Source organism: Callionymus lyra, chromosome 5, assembly GCF_982586985.1.
Source record: "Callionymus lyra chromosome 5, fCalLyr1.hap1.1, whole genome shotgun sequence".
Taxonomy (NCBI): domain Eukaryota; kingdom Metazoa; phylum Chordata; class Actinopteri; order Syngnathiformes; family Callionymidae; genus Callionymus; species Callionymus lyra.
Window position 1 is genome coordinate 21,915,363 of NC_141822.1, and position 22,292 is coordinate 21,937,654.

Genomic DNA, 22,292 nt, shown 5'->3' on the forward strand with positions numbered 1-22,292 from the left:
AAAGACAAAAGAAAAAACATGAGTCATCCATTGTTCTATAAATAACACGACTGAAATGACTTCACCACCGGCCTCTTATTCCACTTGATAACATATGCAAAAGAATGATTAAATGAAAAAGAAATAATAATTGACTACTTGTAGTCATGCTGAATTAGAAAAAAATATTTGTTTATTTAGAGAATTCAGCTCTCGTCTCCATCATCTTCCAACATCAAGCTCTACTGCTGGTTCAGTCACATGATCGTCTGCGTCATCGTATGATTGGCTGAAAGTTTGGTCAAGTTACAGTATGCCACCATTTTTTATATTGAATTTGAAAATGCTACGAATTTCAAAAACTCAAATATTTTAATGCAATTCAATAAAACCTTTAGATTCAAGTTATTGAATTCAAGTATTTAGTTAAAACAAGTAAACCTTTCAATGAAGAAATGATTGAATTCACAACTTCAATGCTTGAAAAAAATACATTTCAACAATAGATTCAAAGTATGAACTTTATTTCTGATGAGGTCAGTTGATGTAGCAGCTGGCCTCAGGCAAACCTAGAGCGCTCCATCAGAGTGGAGTGGAGGGGGTAAATAAGATCCACTTCCATTTAAGAATGACTTCAAAAGAGTGAAGGGATTTACAAAAGTAAGTTGACAAAGGAACAAGAAACATTCGCAGTAAGTAACAAGAGCAAAATTGAGAGAAACGACTTTGCGAACACGAGGAGACGAAAGGGAAGCGAGAGCACAACAAGAGGATGTTTGAACAGAATTGCAAAACCGAACTTGAAGCCTCGGAGCGTGACATAAATGACAAGCTAGCTGAAACTTCAAGAGCGCTAACTAGCCAGAGCTGCAGTTCCTCGGAGATGGAGCGTGTGAAACATCTGGCCATGAGGAAGAGTGTTCAAAGAGTAGATCAGTTATCAGGTTATAACAAGAGGCTTTGCCGTCACTCGACAGCACAATTCTACCTCAGGCCTCTTCAAGAAAAACAAGGGAAAAGGATACGAGGCAGATGAACCGTCACATTATGAAGTCAACACACGTGACTGGGAAAGATGAACAAGAACAACTCATAATCTCTTTTAGTCGTGACATTTTTATAATCTTTATTTTTTTTGTCGACATGTCTTTGAGGAAATCCTCTCATAAATATGTAATCCAAGGCTGTAACTCAGAAAAAGGCAGTTATATACACACAAATAAAAATGCCTGTTCAACAGCGACAAGCAGCTGCTTTGAGATTAAAAACATTCGTTGAGAATACAGTCAGACGAGGAGGTGAGTTCAGGAACATCAGGAACATTGTGTAGTAGCGAAGACACTATTGAAAAATACTATTCCCCAAATAATACAGTGATTTTTTTGGGAGTAAAAATGTGCCAAAGTGGCTTTGATACAAAGAAACTTGTGCACGTTAGAGTTGAATCAACATTTTACTAATCAAACAAACATGGACGAGGTCACGTGGAGAAGAGCGGCCCGGTGGAGGCGGCCGTGAACACTGGGCCGGTGTAGAGTCCTGGTCCGTCGGCGGGAACCTTCAAACGCAGAGAACCAAAGGTCATGATCTTCATTAGTCACATGACATGAAGAGTAAAACCACAAACCTCTCCAAGAGCCTGCAGGGCCACTGTGGCAGCCATGGCCTTCGCATGCTTCTTGTTGGGACTCGCCGTCTGGGGCTGGTAGTCGACGCCATTCACCGTGACCTGGAGAGAGAACGTCAAGTTATTCTCCTCTTGAGATATTTGTATTCTTACAAGCTGAAATATTCTACCCTGACCTGGTTATAAAAATAGAATTGACATCAATAGAAATGACAATCAAAAAACGAAACGATGTTATAAATGAGAAGAAGACATTTGAAAACCAAATGGCCCCATTTTCTGCGGGGTCTTCTGGGGGAAATATTCATTACTTAGTATGCAACACATTATTCTCTAACCATATTAGTGTTCATCGTACGAGGTCTCGCAGTTTTGTTTTTGCTCAATGTACCAAATACTACTACAATATACATGTATTACAGCAGGCTGCAGTCAGAAACGGCTCCATGACTTAATTTAAACAGTATATAAACTTCAATTTAACCCATGAACTGAGTGAGAGGGACTAATTACCTCACCCATCTTACTGATGGTGCCAGCAAAACAGTGAACTCCCATGATGCCTTTCTACACCATTAAGTGACGGCTGATTGGTCGCTTCAATACTGTATTTAATAATTAATTGTGAATCTTTGTCGAAATGATCGTCAGCTGTGATTGGTTGGCTGGGCGGCCAAGCACTATGGGAGCTCTTCAGGTCACTGTCACTTGGAGGGATGTTGAGAGTGATGGCACCTCGTATGCAATGGTGGTTGGCAGGTTTTAATTAATGTTGTTCAATAATGTTTCCCATTTGAACCTTGTCCATTAATAATATATATTTTTTTAATTATGTAGGTTTTTGATTGTGTGTGAGAATGTGGAAAATGACAGTTTGAGTAAGGTTTATAAAGAGTGCATGGAAGGCATTAACACGGATTTGTAAAATGAACATTAAGTTTAGTTATTGAATTTAGTTTAGTGATTCTTTGCAATAAACAAGGAACCACCTTTATATGATATACAAACTAGACATGTTTTAATTTGAATATAGGTCTTCTGACCCCATTGGACCTTCTTTCCCTGGACCTGATCATGTTGCAGTCCTCTCTAAAAACCCTGTTTTATTCATTTCATCACCTCGATCTACGCGCTCACCTTGAACATGAAGTTTTTGCGGTGGTCCGGACCACTGTGATGAACCATGACAAAGTCTGGCTGCATGATCCGTCTCTTGCTGCACATCTCGATGAGAGCTGACACGGGATGTTTTCCTACGTAAGAAAAAAAACAGGTGATTCTTAATCAGAAGAATGTCTGTATTTCAGCTGACTTTATTATAGAAAATATTTACCCATAAGATCCTTAGTGACCACCAGCCCCCCGGTTTGTTTCTGGGCTTTCTCTCCTTCAGCAACGAGACCTGGAACACACATCAGCACGTCTGATTAATAAGGTCTGAACAAAACTCAAGGTCTCTCGCACCTTTCCGATCCACTTTAAAGTCAATGATGATTGGCTCGATGGTTCCCTCGCGGTTCCTCCCGAGGCCTTCCCCGGTTCTCCAGCCCATCTTTCTCATCATGAATTCACCGACGCCCCCGGCCACTGGGGCGGCCCTCAGGAACTGGTCCTGGACAGAAAGATTGATTACTCAGCGATGTTTGCATGATCCGAACTCATCTTCGTCCTGCCTTGTCTCGTCTTCACTTGCCTTCTTCAGCCACGCTTGAGGGCCGCTGTTCGACAGCTCTTCCGAGGAGAGGACCTGAGCTCCGGTGGACCCGGTAAAAAGACCAGGAACCGTGTTGGACTGCGCCCACGCGTCCACCTGAAACGGGTATCCATCCCTGATCTAGTTCATCACAAACGTTAACTCGCTGAGACGTACCTGCTCCTGAGCACGACTCAGCATACAGATTGCGCTGGTGTCGTACGGGTTCTCAGCCAATCGTCGCTGGGCTTTGATCCTCTCAGTCACGGCTTGAGAGATGTCTACGGGCTACATGTGGAGCAAAGCCGCTTTAGTTTGAGTCATTATCCTGTGCGTACCTGATAATAACATATTTTAGAACTTTTCCTTCACCGACGTGACACACGTCAGGTGAACATGCATAGTTAGAGATTAAAGGTGTGCAGGAGAAACACTCAAAAATGACATTACATTACAGGTCAATCAAACATTCCTCTGCAGGCCAACAACACACCATAATAACCATGGATGTCACCAAACTCCATGATTTGTCCTCTTTTATGCTCTGAATGTGTCGTGAGCAGATAAAAAGCCAGATCAGGTTAGGATCCGACATGCCAGTTTGAGCCCCTTCACCATGAAATGTTTTGATCAGAGTTCACAGAGAGCAGACGGCTGCACTAGAGTGTCAGAGTGAAACAGGTTTTCAAACAAAGAAAGCAAACGGAATGGCAGCAGTCCATCGCCCGTTTTATTTCCACAAAGGAAGTGGAGTGAGAGGCGGAAATCTGATTTTTTTTGCATAGTAAAACGTGGGATTCGGAGAGTTCATTTTTGGCTCCTCAACAATCAGAGGCAGCAGCTTTGTCTCCACATTCACACGACCTGGATCCAGCAGCTACTACCGACTACAAGTGGAGGGTCTTTGACAAAACAATGGTAGTGGTAATGAAACCAGTTCGTCAAAGTATATTTCCACAGGATACATGGTAGTTCTGACAGATTCATAAAGCTTCATGAAACAGTGTCATCTTTATAGAGGACACTAGGTGGCGTCCTTAGGTTAAAAATGATGCCAGGTTTCAATCAAATTGCTGTTTAAAGAAAACCATTCAAGGGCAGGGAGTGCCATCTAGTGGAAAAATAATGTTACAGCTTCATGAGGCTTCATCAACTAGAGACTATATCAGGGAATCATGGGAAGACGTTTGGGTTGGAGATGTTGAGAGGACAGACAGTGGGCATTTTTGAAGAAGAATGGTAGAGAAAGAGGGAAAAGACAAAGAGGAGAGAAGAAGAAAAAACACTGAAGTTCATGAATGCAGTAAAGGATGAAAAGGATGCCGTCAGACTATTAAATAAATTAAAAATGTTTTAATTAGTGTTCATAACAGCCTGACCCCACCTTTGTACGTCTGTAGTGTTTGCACAAGTATTCATATGTTTTGTTGTTAATATATTCATCATTATTTTATTTGTTATTGTGTTTATTTTATTTTCATATATTTGTTTTATTATTATTATATTGTCATTATCATTTATAATTGTATTATCATGATCTATAATTGTTTTTGTGTCCATTTATAAGCATTTCTTAATGGTATTTATGAAAAAACCTTTTTGTGAACTGCTGTGGAAACATAAATGTCCCAAATATGGGGAGAATGAATGTGTTTTAAATCATATTAAATTGCAAATCGAATGTGTAGTAACAACCCATGCACAGGAGTTCGGGTAGAGGCTGGCTGGATGTAGCAAACCCCTAAAAGGAAACCCCATAAGAAAGGTTTAGTCACCCTCCACTCAGTCTTGAGCTTTTACGTTACTCCTCTAATGCATCATTCATAGGAAGACATAGAAGACTTGCTGAAAACAGCTGACGAGCAGGTGCTCATAATGTTATGTGAAGCATTTTATCCTGATTGAAACGGTATTTTCACACATGCATAATTGGGTCTGACCTGCGTTGGCGGTTCAGGAAAAACACTGTCGTTATCCGTCACACACACGGACTGGCCCACTGATGCCGTCGCTGTCGTCGCCGTCGATGATGAGGAGCTGTGCGTCGCCGTGGGGAAGCTGGCCGCTGACTTTTTAGACGATGATACTGCAGGAGTTTCAACTTTGGTTTTCTCAACTGGTAACCATTCGCCATAAGCTCCCAGAGAATCCCCCTCCTGGACAGAGTTATGATCGTTAATGAAGTTTGAATCATGATGGTGTTATACAATTATTTCATTTTGTTCCAGATACTTTTTTCTAACTTGTCATTTTACTTTTTAGTTTCAGTGTGGACTCAAAAATGTTCAACATAAATTTATTAAAAATAGAAGAGATTTTTACTGACTTTTTTACGATGTTGAGATCCTGAAGACACTGGAAACTCTTTGGCCATGCCGGCATCACTTCGCCCTGAAGGACGAACTGTCGTGTTCTGAAAAGAAAAAAAAATTACTTTATGAAAAATATTAACTCAGACATACATTTTTGTTATTCGGGAGATTTTTTTTAAAATTTATTTTGTCATTTTCATTTTGTTTAAACTGTGTTTCTCTGAGAGAAACAGTTGAAGGGTGTTTGGCTTAACTTTATGATCCTCTACATAACCAAAAAAACTGAGTGGATAGAAATTTTTAAGATTATTGATGATTTTTCTTTACATTTTCTTATTTCAGACATGGTTTAAAACCCTGTAAAGCATAGTAAAAAAAACAAATCTAGACCCTATAAGATTGATACAAAGATTTTTTTTCCAGAATGTTTAAATTAATAATTACGTTCATCCAGAAAGGATCATGCTGCTGAGGTTAAACTTAGCTCCTCCTTATGTCATTAATATTTTAATCCATAACATTGATGCTTTTCTTTTTGCTGTAAATTTAATGTAACATCAGGGATTCACTATCTACCTTAGTTATTAAATCAGGGGCCGTAATTAATTGAAAGTAACGTATCGTTTTAAAAATATATTCCACGATCACAGCAATGGTGGATTCAATAAAACAGTGAGAGGATGTTACATTGATGTTGAAGCTGATGGCCTTCTGCTCTCGGAGTGCAGACGCTCCGAATGGTTTGCCGTTGTCTTCTTCATCGGACACATGAGGCAACGTGACAGGCAGCTCTCCTTTACTGTCCACGATCATCTGGCATTTCTGACGGAGATCAACAGATTTCAGAGTTAAAGCATGTTTGCTGTTCACTGTTGCTCATTTTGTCTGTAAAAACATGTACATTCCAAAACTTGTGATAAGAACCCCAGACAATTGGATTTATGTATGATGATTAAAAATCGAAGTAAACATATGAAAAACATAATTCATTTATATGGTCACATGAGTTATTTATACTAGTTGTGGTCTCACTTCAGTGAATTCCTTGATGCTGATGCTGTTGAACTGCTTGGCTACTTTCCTCTTCACCTCGTCCAGAGCTGCAGTGTTCGCTTGACTGACTCCAACAGGGGGTTTGTTTGTGATTGACGGCAGTGGGAGGAGTGACGATAGGCTGCCCATGTTGGTCAGAGCTGCCGTCATGGTGGCTGAGTGGAAATCGGATCACAAATTTGTGAAAAAATGTCATCAGTGAGCAGAGAAGCAGAATGAGTGCACGAATGCTCCTTCCCAGGTGCAAAACAAATAGACTCAAGGACTCATTCATTCCTCGGGCTATTAAATTGTACAATTCTGAGTTCGGAGGCAGGAGTGGAGTGAAAGTATCTGGATGTTCTGTTCTATGTTAGTCTTTGTATCCTTTCTCTTATTTTGATTTATTTTTTATTTTTTATAAAAAATTGCTGTATGTATTGGCTATTGGAAAAAAACAATTTCCCGATCAATAAAGTTTTACCTTACCTTACCTTAAATTAAATCATGACACATTTTCCTTTTATCACAATCAAAGTAAGAGTTTGATTCATACCGGCAGTCATACTGGCCATCGCTGCACTCATCGTCATACTGGGAAGCGACATGGGCATCACGGAGGTCTGCAGGCTGGCCGGGATTGGCATTCCTGCCTTCGCACACATGACGGCAGCGTTGGCTTTCGCTATTTCCAGCAATTGCTCCTTATCTGTGGGAAAAGACATTAAATATACACATATTTCACTGAGCCTAATTGTAACCTTTATTATTTGAATGTGTGGCAAAAATGTGATCAAAAAATAAACTAAAAATAGTAAAAAACAAAACAAAGAAGCCAAGATGTACTGTATATTCTTTATAAAACAACACATATTCTACTTTAACCACAATCTCACAGCAAGTCAAACTTCTCCACCTTAAACCAACTTACACATCTATTTATCCAAGTCATGCCTGTTCCTTTTCCGACTGTGATTTTTAAAATTCATGAACCAGATTGATCATCTTCCTCTTCTCCTTTTCCCCGTTTTTCTATCTCCGATATTGTTTGTCCAAAATGCCCACTCTTGCTCCTCCACGTCTGGGCTCACTAACCTTTTCATGACCTACGGATACTTCATGGGCTCTGAGTTGTAAGAAGAGCTACCAGGAAGGTTTGTATCAAACCTCCTACATAGAAAGAGCTGCACAGCAACCTTTCAGTAATAATAATAATAATAATTATAATTACATTTATGTTTATCGGCTCCGCCATTAAGAAGGAGAACACGTGTTTTTTGTAGTTTTAACATTAAATAAAAAGTTTTTTTTAACAAAGCTATGTCTGAAACATACATATAGAATCAATACACGTGTATATTATTCCCTTTTTGAAACTGTCAGACAAGAGAGATAAACACAGAAGTGAGTTATTACCTGACTGAAGTTTTGATTGTGAGATGTAGCTTGATCGACACATTTCGCAGACAACTTGCTGATGTTGACGACTTTCCTCATTTATTGAAGGTAAAATAACACTTTGGTTTTTGTCCCTCAGCCCAATATTACCTCTTGCCCTTTTGTGCCTCTTTCTATGGTTATCCAGGGAAAGACAATTGACATGTAAGGTGTAAGAGACTCATGCAGAAACAAACAGAACTCTGATACAATTTTGGCTGTTTGTTTAAGACTCCCTTTTATGGAAGTATACCTGTTCCATTAGAATATTGAATGGTTGAATTTAACATTTTAAATGTTGAAAATAATTTGTATATTGAAAGGTTTAATATGTTTTCTTAATAATTGAATTAAAAAAAAATTGAAATTGCATTTGTCTTATTGAATAATCTGATGACACGGATATACCATCATATTAACAGAGGACATATTAACTGAATTGTTTCTATTTATATGATATAATACTGACTATTCCATTTATATAATATAGTCTGAACTGTGGACAGCTATTTCTCTTTCTCTGCATAGAGCTGAGTCAAGCTGCAGTGGGAGTTCAACCACATGCTTCCTCAGGCTAATCTGTGGCCATCGCTGCTCTTGCACTTTGGATTGCAAATGTTGCAGCTGGCAATTAGTCCTTCCTATGTGAAACGCATCCTAACATGAGCATTTTTAATGAGCCAAAACAAGAGCCAGTGACATAATTATTCTCTGGTGTGTTCAAGGTTCTGCTTTGTTTCAGAAATGCATCAGATATATCTGCTGAACTAGACGGATCGTAGATGAGAAAGGATACAAAACGTTGCGTGTACCTAGATCACTGATGCGGTGAGGGCTGCTGGCCGAGCTGGTGTGTTTTCTTAAAGGAGACCTCTTTTTGCGTAGGATCAGCACCGGGGAGTGACTCAGTTCTCGTTTCCAGCGGTCCCTCTGGTTGTACGCTCCCCTGCGTACTCTCATTGAGCCGGACGACGAACGGGAGTCTCGCGACCTCCTGCCCCTTGACCTGAGCAAACAACAGTTTCACTGCCATTAAAAGAAACATTCTTCTAAATATATTAAGTGTGGTAACAGCAGTTCTACCTGGACTTTGAGCGTCTTTTCCTGGAACGGCTCCTCGATCTGGACGATCTCTTTGGAGATCGTGACCTTCGCTGCCTTTTCCTCGTCGTTTCATCCTTGCGCGGAGACCTCGGTGATTTCCTTCTTTTCTTCTCGGGTGACTTTTTGCTTTCAGAAAGTTTTATCAAAGGGAGGCTGGGCATGATCCTCTCATCCGGATGAGTGAACTTCCCTGCAGCACGACCTGGAACTATAGAATAGAATGATTGATGTGCCTACAGAGCCTGCTCAGGGTTCAGAAAGAGACCCATTTACAGCAAGTGACACTTCACATCACCTCATACCTTCGTCTCCCCTTATCCTGACGCTGAGGACATCTGACGGCTGAGAAGACGTGTTACCTACAAGAGACAAAAGTGCGTGAACTGAGTTGTCTTGCAGTTCTAATAACATTCAGTGCAGAGAAATGAGTCTAACAAATAGATATTATTTCCTGCTTCACAATGTTTGGCACTATTAGGATCAAGCAAAGATGTCAAAATGGTATATTTAAATTTAAGTTATTGTCTGGTTAAAAAAATAAGGTAAGGTTCAAATATAAATCTTGGTTTAGGATTAGCTTCCATTTGTATTTGCTCGACTTGATACCTTGAAGATAACTCTTTTTCCGTTTTTGATTTTACCATCTATTGGAGGAGGCGTAAACACCTTTTTTTCAACATCAATTTCTTTTGGTCTTGAAGTCACAGGCTACAGCCAAGAGTGTCACGTGCAATACAGAGAAATCACAACATCATACCCATCATCACAGGTTGCTGCGACATGGATGTGGATGTGAGGATTGTTGCGCCTCCAGTTTGTCTTCCAATCTTACATGTCAAGATTTTCATTTTTCATCTATGGACACTTGTTGTGTCTGGGAGCTAAAGGGGCTTCAGAGAAAAAGTCTGTGATATCCAGAGCGTAATCAAGTTCACATGTTATCAAACTGCTTCTCAGTCACCTCCTCTCTGGTCTAATTAAAAGGTCATTAACAGCACAGCAGGGAAGTCATATTATCACCAGCAGACTTGTTTGTCTGCCACCTGCTCCCTGATCACGTATGGCTCTGGACAAAACAGGCTTGAAGGAGCTGGACTGATCTGCTGATCTGGACTGATACATAAGTTTAAGAAGCATTCAACTCGTCACTCCTGTCTATAAATACAATCACAGAATTAATCTCTTTTGGCTCAGTAGTAAACAAATAAAAGTCGAGGAGTGATCATTTGTTTTTGTGATTATGGAAAATTGTTTTTAAACTTAAGTTTGCTTATTCATGTCATTTTTTCACTAAATAAAAATGTCAACAAGCAAATTCATATCTAATTAAACTATCAAGTACTTAAGTCTATTGTATTTATAACCACAATACAAGATTCAGATAAATCCCCATTCATGTTTTGCTAGATATTTTCATCGATATTTAAAGCTTTACGGTTTGATGAACAAGAACCCATTAAAAAGTTGAATATGGCTGCATCTGTGATTGACTCGCTTTTTTGTTTTGTTTTGACATTACAGGCAGTACACATGGTTAGGATTCTGAAAAATATCCTATGTTTTCTGATTATTTCTGATTGAAAATAACAAGGTCAGTCTTGGTGAAAAGATAAACCGATTTAACATTTTGTTTTCATACGATATGGAAAATATTACATTTTGCAAGAGGTATCTTACATTTTCATCTACTAAAACCACAGTTAGAAAAAGACAATGTTTGACTTTTCATTGAGCATTAAACCTGTAATTACATTTCAACAATAGCATTAGGATTGTACCTCATTTGAACTCCAGTCTGACGACTGCCATTCGCTTAAAACAGACAGTATCATAAGAAATCTTCACCCACCTGCGTTTGTGACTGTATTTGTGTCAGTGTCTTGCTGGTGTGTCCCAGCAGATGCATGACTCTGACCGTCTGATCCAGACTCCTTCTGCTTTAAAGCTGCTGTGCTGTCATCTTCTGACTTCTTCGGAGGAGCTTGGTCAGACTGAACAAAAGCTTCTTTTATCCTGGAAGGACTACATCAAGACACAACAAAATCAAAAAAAGAATAAAAAGAAAAGGTTATAGGAAATTGTTTCTAGTTAACAAATGCATATAATGTTTGACGATTTTACTGTGAATACATATTCTCTAGAGTCTACTGTTCATATCTGAAATTAAATATTTGGAGTCAATTCTTATTCCAAGATGTGTAACTGAGTCTGTTGTGCGGCAATAGCCAAGGCAAGAGACCGAAAAACTGCAATTCCTGAATCTAGAAAAATGTTTTTTCACAGATAATACAATTTAAATAATATCCACTTGAACAAATGTTTTAATTCAACACAAGCTTCAGAGCTTGGCTGATGAAGCTTAATTAAACAGTGTGATTATGAATCCATCAGATGTCATAAGTTAATAAATACAGTAAACAATAAATAAAAGGATTAGAATGAAATTATACAATGAAGATCCATCAAATGAAGAAAACTGAGACCTCTGGCTGTGATGCGTGGACACTGAGTGAGAGGCTGTTCTTCCTTCCCCATTTGTGGAATATGAGCGAGAGCCGGAATGTGACCGGGATCGAGAGCAGCGCATGGCACTGCCGTGTCTATCTTCAGCTTTCCCCAGCAACGAGCTGTCCTGTTAGTAGTATAAAAAAAATCATTAATACAGTTGTAATAAAATAATAAAAGCACATAGTAGAACAAAGTAACAAATGATATTGTTCACACCTGTTTTGGGATGATGTCAGGAAGTTCCTCTAGTCGTCTTGCCGGGGATCGACTATGTTTCCTTCTTTTGTGCTTGACCAAGATTTCAGGATCAGAATCCGATGAATGTCTTTTTCTGCCATCTTTCCGTCGCTTCTTTTTTTTTCTTTTCTTTTCAGATGTGTGCTTCCGGTGTCTGCTGCTGTCTTTACATGGGCTTTGAAACACAGGGGATGCAAGTCTTATGTGGTCTGATGAATACAGAAATGCACTATCATCTTTGTCAGCTGTAGTTAGCCTTTTTCAAAGATGGGAAAAGACAATGATATGTCACTTCAATCACAACAAAAGGATGAACAATTACCTCTTTGAGTCAACGTCTTTGCTCGACTGGCTGCTCTCTCTTGATTCATCTTTATATCTACTCTTCTTTTTGTGTTTGTGTTTTTTTAACTTTTTGTGTTTTGTTGGCGATCCTCCACCCTTTTCCTTCTCCTTTTCGCCTCTTTCGGATAACATTTTCTGCGTTCTTAGCTTCTCTCCATCACTACAAGAGGCACAAAACACTTTGTAAACAAACGTCATCACAGCGTTAAACCAACATGTAACTCAACAATTTATTTCCTACGTTTCACTTATAGGTAGGGAACATTTGATAATAACTTTGGTTCTACCCCAGTAAATATATTGAATTAAATGTTTGCTTTATTGCCAGAAAGAGGATTTATTACTAGAACAAGCCACGTAGACGAACAACACAACGACAGATTGGTCAGAGGAGCGACACTTTGATAAGAGTTCAAAATGCATTCAAACAAAAACAAGCTAGTTGTTTCTGTGAAGTGTTTCTATGCGGCAATAACGCATCGTGTTTGAATACAAACCGGCTGCTGAGAATCTGAAGCCGTTCTTTGTGTAACGTGGATCAGAAATGCGTGACGTGAAAACGCGTAAATGTATTGACTTACGATTTGACATCCTTTTGATCCTCAATTTCTTTAATTTTATTCAAGATAAAATCTTGAAATATTTGTTCTAAATTGGCTGCCATATTAGGTTGTGCGTCTATTGGTGTTCGAGTAGAAACAGTGTACGGAGCGAAGGTTCCGAGCTGACGTCAGCTCGAACGTTTATTTGGAATTTCTCATGTATTTATATGTGGTTCACTAACAGTAATGCACCATATCACACAGGAATAATAGTTTTATTTCTGATCTGGTCCGTCCAAAAATGGAACAGTTTTAATAATATTCTTATCCCAATGATACCATTAAGAATTAATTGAAGAAAATAAATACAGGTGTGTTATGCCAAATATGACAAGCTTTCCCTAAAAAAAGGACTTATCTAAATTGAAAGCCCCTATATTTTTTATCTGAACAGCTATTCTCATACTTTATATAATTTTAAACAGAAGGCGCCACCTACTGACCTCTAGAAAAAAACGATAGTTTCATGAAGCTTCATCTTCCGATCTCTAGTGGAAAGTCTTCTGCCGTATAGCAAGGTCGGTGGGTTCCATTTGATTTGAGGAGGTGCTTGTTTGTACACTTTATACTTTAAAAATTATTATTTAATTATCGCTTCTTCCATGGGGACTTCTGGCCTTCTTCTCCAAGGCAGGACAATTCCAGAAGGACACATTCAAATTGGCTTCCATCTTTTGTCGAGTGAAAAAGTTTTGATTTAGTTTTTTTAAATTAAAAAAGAAACCAAAAAAAAAGGTCTGATTGAAGAATAGACAACAATTTATATCCTTATGCTGCAATAAATATCAACTTTGAATTGGATTTTAAAAGATTACAGGATATTAGGAACTCCTTAATCGAGGGGAATTTTGGGATGTTATTCTATGAAATTATTGGACAAAGCATTAAGACAGGCCCAACGATAAGATTCCATTACAGTGAATAAGAGGGAAATACTTGCATTTTATTTTATTATTTTTTATAAAAAATAAACAATGGTCTCAAACACATCACATTTTGTCATCACTGAAGACAAAATCACAACAGCATGATGCAATATGGTATGAAAATATAAAATCCAAAGGTTTTTAAAAGTTCAGTTGCATTCAAAAACGTAAAATGTGTTAAATATAAACTGCATTTTCAAAAGAATTTAAACGACAATCCTTAAAAACTCATGTTGTAAACTTTCTATAATGCAAAGTTAAATAAAATAATTGCACAAACAACAACAAAACTAAAAGGTAATTAAAGGTATGTGGTCAAAGCATTTTAAGTTAAATAACCATATATGGATTTAAGAGAACGACACACATTACTGTAGCTTAATGCAAAGTAGCAGCCATGTCTTGACCCAACATTAAGGTTGAGAAGCACCAGCTTAGGTCAATTCTTCCATGTGTAGCTGTGGTTGCACATGCTGATGCGTGTCAACGCCGTCTTCCCCAAAGTGGACGGTTGCTGTAGCTGCTGAAGGGACAAGGGATGAATTCCATAGGACAAATCAGGCGATCCTCCGCCGCTCTGCAGACACACAGGCCAAATGTTAAAATATTTACCTCTGTCAAGGAGGAACAAATTAAAATAAAATTGATTAATTTATTGACGATTGACTATTGGGGTTCCCCTAGGATCCAGGAAAGGTATTGAAGAATTTTTCCTTCACATGAATAGCAAAAAGCTGCTGCTTCCAAATTCATAAATATCAAATAAATGGAGGACATTACTTAATAAATCATTGCATGTAATTGAATAAGTGAAATAAATCCACTCCACTGAGAGAGAGTTGATAAACTTCCATGACATTTCAATATATTAAATTCAAAGAGGAAATATATGCCACAAAACGGTAGAACCTGCCATTATCTTATCTTGAAGATGAAGCTGGGAAGTTCACATAGCTTCAGTGCATTGAGATCGTGTTACTAAAGAACCTAAACACATTTTAATTTGTCTTTCTTTCATTAGTTCCTGAAAAGTTTGAACTATTTATGTCTCTCACACACTTTGTGTGCTCAGCGCGTCCAAATCATACGGTCACGCTCCGTCAGGTTATAGACACGCCGAGTTTGATGGATTGAAAATCTGTCAAAAGAAAAGCTTCATTTGGTTTGCTAAGCCAATTCACCTCAAACTTGCATAGCGGAAAAAGTCAATACAAATCTGTGAGCACAGACTACTAAAACGAAGGGACTTGTTTCCATCTACGGCAACACTCGTCATCGTGAACAGCAGGTTTTCCACTCTAGTTGTTAATAATCATACAAACATTTTCTCTACAAACAATGGTAGAAACATGCAAAGTAAAGAAGAAAAAACACACAGGAGAACATGTTTTAGACTTAACTTTCCTCAAGTAAGGCCTGTCAGTCAGTTAAAAGGAAATAAACAAATGCTTGTTTGTTGTTCACTACGGCCAGCATTACTGCTCAGTAAAAGAACTGCGCAAAAGATTTAGGTAATTCAAATTTTAGGTTTAAGACTCTGCATCCTTGGTTTAGTAATCAACATTATTTCTCTGTACAAAACAATTTCAGCACGACATAATGAAAGAGCCAGAAAGCTGAGCTTATAGCTAACAAGAGAGTCAGCATGATTCCCTAAGGAGAGAAACATTCTGACATACGAGAGGTAGATGGTCTTTTTTACCTGCTGGGTCGGCGAGTGGACATTCATGACAGCTGTGGGCGCATGCGAGTACAAGGAAGCCGAGAAGTTTCCTCCTTGAGCGAGGCGGAGTAGAGTGGTGATGGTGTGGAGAGCAGAGGGGAGGATTGGACCTTCGAACAAAAGTGAAGAATTCAAGAACAAACTTTGACTTTTGTACCTACAGTTTTCTTTTTCGCATTGCTGGGATTATTTGAAACAACTAATGTAATTTTAATCATTCTGTTTTTTTACGCTCTTACTAATACCTGAGATCTCCAGGCTGCTGACGTTCTGATAGGTGGTACCAATCTGACTCTGCACGTTCACACTGTGAGCCTGCAAACACACACATTGGCTGTTGAAGATACGCACAGATTCTGAGAAACAAATGTGTCAGATTGTGGTCGTACCTTGAGTAAATGCATAGAAGCTCCTCTAAATGCAACAGGCGCCAGCAAAGTAGGCGGTAGACCTGCTTGTGAACCTGCCACAGCGACTAGACTCTTACAGTTGATTAAGAAATTGATGAGCGTGAAGGTGTGAGTTCCCTCCACGTAAACCACAGACTCTGGCTTGTGGTCCAGAGACATCACGTTACCTTCTTTATGACTGGATATAGGGTCAAGGTCTATTTGCACATTTCTTCTTTTTTTTTTTTAAATCTAATGCACACGTTGCAGCATAATTTGAAGGATACAGATGCATTTTGATGGTGTCTGGCTTTTTGATTTTGTCCTGGATTCCCATTTCCTTCAGCCAAGACAAGCCGCAGTCGTCATCCTCATTGTCTTCATCAGCAGCATCTTTGCATTCTTCTTTGTCTATAATTTTGGAGCATCTGAAAAACATGATGAATATGTCTTATTTCTAAATGAAAACTGGCATTTCTCAAACACACAATACTCTATATAGTGTGCTACATTTCTTCATGGCATCAGATGAGGGAAATGTCTTTAGAAACCCAAGAAAATAAAGTAAGTGAGTAAAGTAAAGGTTATTTGTAGAGTGTCTTTCTAGACCAGGGTCATAAAGCACTTGGAACAATCAAAAACAATACACAGTTAAAATACATGCTTTAAAAAGCCAAGACACATAATACAAACACAGGAGTCCCAGAAAATCAGGGAAATGCCTGCACCAATAAGAAATATTGTTGGAGATAAACTTACTCCACTTTTTCCAACTGCTCATCTTCCTTTGGTTTTCCATTTGACGAAATGTTCTGGTCTCTGCTCTTCCCTTTTTCCTCCACTAGAGGGAGACTAAACTCAATACCTGAGCGCATAGACGGGGCAGAGCGGATGTGGTTAGACATGTAATGCATTATGACCTCTAATCGGTATTTTAAATACATTCCATTTGAATTCTAGGCATTCATTTCAACATCAGTGTTGAGGGAAAACAAATCTTTTTTCGTTGGATGGATGGGACATTTTTTGTAATGTGAAACAACAAGAGGTGGTGCCGTCATATTGGCCTTCACACAGGCCTCAGTCTGTGCAAACACATTTAGGCCAATTTGATGAAACAATTGAACCGCTTTTGATTCTGATTATGTCAAACATCAGTGATAGCTTTAGCTAACATGTTAGAGACAGTAATCGAATACTTGATTGTGATCCCTTATCATCATTACATCTTTTTTTTATTTTAAAGTGCCTTTCAAGAAACTCAAGGTTGCTTTAAAATTAAATAACATGATACAATAAAATCACACAATACAATAAAATCAGAAGGAGGAAGTGTGAGTCACTTCAGAAAAATCCTCTGTTCATTCTCAGCTGATTTATATTCTGAATTTGTGATGTGCTGCCTACCGGGAAATCCTGTGCAAAGTTGTCATGCACCTTTAGGAAAGGTCAGCATTGACATTTGCTTTTGTTTCCCCCCCCCCCCATCTTCTTTTTCCACATGCTGGTTTCCTTCGATCATTCTTGCTTCTTAGTTGATAACAATTTGGCCATAGTGTTGATTCATGACTGTGACATGATGCGTATATTTTCATTTCATCACATTGTTTGTTTATGTCATTCAATAAAGTGGGAATAATCTGACTAAACCCTCTGATAATCTACTGGGATTTATTGTGTGTTTGGCATTTTCAGTCTCACCTTCTGCCTTCAATGATTCTCTAAGACCTCTTGTGGTTGGAGAAATCAGGGCACTGATGCCGATGGAGCCGCCAATTCCTGCAGCCCTGAACAACACTGTGAACTGAAACAGAAAGGAGTTCATGAATAACAGACTTGGATAAAACCGTGTTGACTCCACAGTATAATATAAACGTGTGTATATATATATATACATACATACTGTATATATATATATATTTTTTTTTAATTCAAAGTATTGTTTATGTGATTGTTTTTATTAAGAATCAATATTCATGCAACAAGTAGTGAGTAAATATTTTGTTCAGTTAAATATAAAAGTAAATGGGACGAATTAATAAGAACTCCTATTCTCTGCTCTGTTTAAATCACTTAAAAATTTAAATTTGTATGCAAAACAAAGATTTTTGTTAAAGGAACTATACATATATAGATATACAGTATATCTATATACATAGACATTTGTTAAGATATAGATATAGTGTATAAAAATCACAGTTCACGACCAAGTAAAGATGAAAATAAACAATGAACAAGAACAACATTTTAACACATATTTACCTGATAGGAACACACGTAGAAGTAAGGACACAGCTTTGCTTTCAAAAGACTGTAGAGGGATGACAAACTGACTGACCTAAATGTGAAAGAAAGAAAAATCAGAAAGAGGAAAATGCTAAGTAAGTGTTTGTAAGTTCGAACAACTTACAAATACAAATACATGTTGTAAAATGACTATAAATTATGTTGCGACAGAACAATACACAATATACAAATGTGTTTCGGCACAGCTACAATATTTTTTATCTCGTCTTTAAAAGCATGTTTTTACCATTCTGTCATAAGACTCTGTTGTAATGAGGTCTCGTGTGTCCAAGGGGCGCTCTTCCCTGCAAAGCTTCTCTCAGCATTGATCCTAGGGAACAGTGACAGCCAGGAGATGGACGGATGCTGCCAGTAAACCAAGCTTTGCTGAAAGGCACACCGCAGTTCAGGGCAGGATTTAGGGTCCTAATGGAGAAGAAAAAAAACATAGTATACAAGTCATCTTTTTAAAATAAATGACAATAAGGCATGAAGACTTGCCTGCAATGTGTGAGGAAGTGTGCTAAAAGTAGCTCTGCAGTGCTGGCTCAGGCTTATGGCTTCCTCTTGAGCTTTGAGATTCTCTGCCCATGACAACGAGAGCGGGGACGTGAAAAGGAGGCGAGTCTTCAGGCTCCAGTCTGCAGGGTACTCTGTGCAGGTGGGGGGAACCGGAGCAGAAACAGAATCTTGGGGGCTCTACATGGGAGAAAATTAAATGAATGAATCAGTGTTTAATCCCTTTTACAAGCATATACTTCATATGCAACCGTCAATAATAAAAAAAACACCTTAAGCAAATGATCTGTAACATCTTCTTCAGGTTCCTCGAAGAGAGAATCATCTTCTGCAATCACCGGATCTTTCTGCAACACAAGAAAATGAGAGAATAAATCACGTTTTGAAACAAATCTGACTATATAAATACACATAACTGGATGACTTTCCATCATGGATGATGACAGTCATCCTCTCAGCACTGTTATCAGTGAGAAGAGAAGCAGAATGAGTGCACGAATGCTCCTTCCCAGGTGCAAAACAAATAGACTCAGGGACTCATTCATCCCTCAGGCTATTAAATTGTACAATTCTGAGTTCGGGGGCAGGAGTGGAGTAAAAGTATCTGGATGTTCTGTTCATCTTTGTATCCTTTGTCTTTGTTATTTTTCTTTGATCTATGTTCTTTATCTTTATTTTTAGACTTAGATTGTGTCATCTTGTTCTTTCTCTTTATTTCTATTTGTTCTTGTTCTTATTTGATTTATTTTGATTTATTTTTTGTGAAGAATTGATGTATTTGCTGTGGTTATTGGAAAAAGACAATTTCCCGAAGGAGACCTCCTGAGGGATCAATAAAGTTTTACCTTACCTTAAATAAAATCAGGAATATATAGTAAAAAAAAAAAAAAAGTAATTACACCAGCAAACAGACAGACATTCTTAAATATCAACAGACTTTTCTTTGCGATTACGACCAACTTTTTTAGGTGAATTATCAAATGTTTACACCAACCTTGTTGGAACTGTCTAGTTCTTGTATCCTCTCGAGCTCTTGTAGTCCACTATTGAAACATAGCTGTTTTTGACAGCCTTTCTTTGTCAAGAAGTCCTGATCCCCCTCAGTCCCTGAGACCTTATTTGTATCCTCAGTGTTGTCTTCCGGGTTGTAAATGTGGAGTTTTTTCTTCCTCGGGCTCAACGTGTTCTCGATGTTCGAGAAGGGGTTTCTACGCTTGACCCCACCACCGGAGCGATTCGGGTTTCCAGAGAGCGGTCCCGGGGAGTAAGGCCTGAGACCGGCCACAGGTCGGTTGCTGCTGAACAGACTAGTCTGGGTGGAAGAGGCTCCGGCGTCACTGCGAGTTCTCCTTCGACTCAGTCGCATAATGTCCGCCGGTCGCTTGAAGCTGGGCGAGTAACCCTTCTCTTCTGACATGCTGGCGATATATTTAAAAACAATAGTAAAAGAACAATAAAAAGTGACGCTAAGATAAACAGCTGTCAGTGTTGCCTCCACATCCACAGAGTATGAATTTGGCGCTCAGTGTGATGACGTCAAGCGCCAGAAGTGACGTTCCGACGTTCCGGAAATTGGGCGTTTTTAGCTAAAAACAAAATGGGAGCCGTTGCTACACGATTTGCTCCCAGCCGCACGATTGGTCCTGCGCATGTGCGAGGAACTTCTCTACTCACAAGGATATTATTTTATATAAAGAAAGACAATAAATAACTGAATGATTTTCCTGTCCGACTAACAAATTTGAAAATGAATGTTATTAAATGGTAAACATTTCTCATGAATTCACAGTTTCCAATACAGTATGAATACTATCAAATATTTATCATATCAATTGCCGAAATAATTTATTATATATCTTTCTATCGACTAAAATTCCTTAGAAGTATTATGGTCAAAATAACATTAATCGATGCATGGGTCTCTTTTAAGTGAATGAGATCAGTACAAAAAAATGCTCAAACAAACATCAGAAATCACTTCTTCAATAAAAGAAAAAATACATCATAGTGTAAATTACTTTTTGAAACAATACAATACAATATATACATTGGAAAGAAAAATATGGTTGTCATCGAAATACAATTAAGGAAATGCCATTTAAAATTGTTCATAACTTAACAAATTTAATAATAAACAGAATTTCTCTTTCAGGGGATCAATAAAGTAAGTAAGTAAGTAATATTTATTTATATAGCGCTTTTCCAGACCAGGGTCACAAAGCCCTTAAACAATCAAAACAATACTCAAAAAAGTACATACTTTAAAGATCAAGATAATACTGAGAACAACACAGGAGTTCCAGAAAATCAAGGAAAAGCCTGAACCAATAGAAACGTCTTAAGATGTTTCTTAAAGGAGTCAGTAGACTCCATCAAGCGCAAAGAGAGAGGAAGATCGTTCCAAAGCATAAAGTATCTATCAGTCTAAATATACACTTAATATCAATTCTGTCAAAGTGAACAATTAGATGTAGTGTTTCACCATTAAAATCCAATAAGATTGTGTTGTGACCCTGTTCTAGAAAGTTACAAAAAACCTTTACTTACTTACTTAATGAGGGGGGCATAACTTAATTTAAAAGGAATGTTGGCATTCCAAAGCTACGGAAATAGTTGGAAAGCATTCAGTTTTGTGATTTTTTATTTTATTTTTATTTAAAATTATTATTTTTTACCCTGAGGATGATCAGAATCTTATCAAAAATGTATAATATCATAAATGATTTACCCTTTATTTTTTTTAATGTGGATTTTTTATATAAATATATGTTAGACTTTAGTGGCTTTAAATAAAAAGGAATCATGATCTCTCCCTCAATATTCCAATCAACAAATCCTACAACTGATCCAGACCCCTAGAGTTGAGGTATTATTAGTCATTACTTAATATACCCTGGAACTTTACAACATTCAAGTGACTGACAGGGATTCACAAAATAAGCACTGGTCCATTTTTCAAAATGCTGAAATGTATTGATTACTGGTAGGTTTAAAAATCACAACATCAGATTATTTTTTATTTATTCTCAATTGGCCAGAAATGAATACAATGCCTTCTTAACATATGAAAGGTCCTTTAAGTTATGTATTGTTAACAGGTTTGTAAAACACTGGGGGAAATGTATGTGTAAAGGCATAATTAATACAAATTTGGAACAGTGTTGGTATATGAAGAAGACAAGAAGAACAATAATAAACAAGAAAAACAATTATAATAAGAACATAACAATGATTATTAATGAAGTTTGTATCATGTACAGTACATCAGGTGGCGAGGGCAGCCTCTTTTACCTTTCCTTGACCCATATTTACTGATGCTGCATCTACCTGGCTTGACAGGGACTTTAAGATTCCAAATGCAGATTTTAATTTTAATTAAGCGATTAATAATAAATAGGTGACCTTTTGGTTATTTTAAAGGAAAATAAAAAATCCAAAAATCCATGTTTAAAACTCATCCCTCAGGTTCTCAGAGTGAAAAAAAAATATTTTATCATGTCTTTAAGAAGAAAAAAAACAATTTTAAACACACGATAAATTTCACTTGTGATTTTGACATTTTTGATTCTACTT

The 22,292-nt window shown here is 37.8% G+C and overlaps 2 protein-coding genes across 3 annotated transcripts; both read right to left on the reverse strand.

The window, feature by feature from the left end:
- Positions 1 to 1,073: 1,073 nt before the first annotated feature.
- sonb (SON DNA and RNA binding protein b) lies at positions 1,074 to 12,961 on the reverse strand. Of its 2 annotated transcripts, none has more exons than XM_087791419.1 (20): positions 12,856 to 12,961; positions 12,252 to 12,434; positions 11,909 to 12,104; positions 11,668 to 11,816; positions 11,100 to 11,206; positions 9,487 to 9,543; positions 9,164 to 9,392; positions 8,893 to 9,086; positions 7,200 to 7,352; positions 6,644 to 6,819; positions 6,299 to 6,433; positions 5,626 to 5,712; positions 5,240 to 5,455; positions 3,477 to 3,587; positions 3,300 to 3,416; positions 3,071 to 3,218; positions 2,940 to 3,008; positions 2,744 to 2,859; positions 1,607 to 1,708; positions 1,074 to 1,537 (listed from the first exon to the last, which is right to left on the reverse strand). In XM_087791419.1, the coding sequence occupies exons 1-20, from the start codon at positions 12,936 to 12,938 to the stop codon at positions 1,460 to 1,462; spliced, it is 2,706 nt and encodes a 901-aa protein (XP_087647545.1). In that variant the 5' UTR covers positions 12,939 to 12,961; the 3' UTR covers positions 1,074 to 1,459. The 2 variants fall into 2 exon arrangements, with proteins under 2 accessions (XP_087647545.1, XP_087647544.1); XM_087791418.1 differs by having other exon boundaries at positions 1,075 to 1,537; positions 11,034 to 11,206.
- Positions 12,962 to 13,861: 900 nt separating this feature from the next.
- On the reverse strand, positions 13,862 to 20,206 carry donson (DNA replication fork stabilization factor DONSON). Its single transcript, XM_087791423.1, has 12 exons — positions 19,714 to 20,206; positions 18,992 to 19,066; positions 18,702 to 18,899; positions 18,448 to 18,626; positions 18,177 to 18,252; positions 17,616 to 17,718; positions 16,674 to 16,779; positions 16,202 to 16,342; positions 15,915 to 16,113; positions 15,771 to 15,840; positions 15,505 to 15,635; positions 13,862 to 14,379 (listed from the first exon to the last, which is right to left on the reverse strand). Exons 1-12 carry the CDS (start codon positions 20,134 to 20,136, stop codon positions 14,242 to 14,244), a joined length of 1,839 nt encoding a protein of 612 aa, XP_087647549.1. The 5' UTR covers positions 20,137 to 20,206; the 3' UTR covers positions 13,862 to 14,241.
- Positions 20,207 to 22,292: the final 2,086 nt, after the last annotated feature.

What these genes read in the sequence shown, in the direction of transcription:
- donson (XM_087791423.1), bottom strand. Translation starts at nt 20,136, where the DNA reads ATGTCAGAAGAGAAGGGTTACTCGCCCAGCTTCAAGCGACCGGCGGAC. An exon ending in GAGCAGTTGGAAAAAGTGGA is followed by an intron (nt 16,343 to 16,673) that starts GTAAGTTTATCT and finishes CATGTTTTTCAG; the next exon opens with ATGCTCCAAAATTATAGACA. An exon ending in GACACCATCAAAATGCATCT is followed by an intron (nt 16,114 to 16,201) that starts GTATCCTTCAAA and finishes CCCTATATCCAG; the next exon opens with TCATAAAGAAGGTAACGTGA.
- sonb (XM_087791418.1), bottom strand. Translation starts at nt 12,938, where the DNA reads ATGGCAGCCAATTTAGAACAAATATTTCAAGATTTTATCTTGAATAAA. An exon ending in TTCCTGAACCGCCAACGCAG is followed by an intron (nt 3,588 to 5,239) that starts GTCAGACCCAAT and finishes CTCCACATGTAG; the next exon opens with CCCGTAGACATCTCTCAAGC. An exon ending in GCAAAAACTTCATGTTCAAG is followed by an intron (nt 1,709 to 2,743) that starts GTGAGCGCGTAG and finishes TTCTCTCTCCAG; the next exon opens with GTCACGGTGAATGGCGTCGA.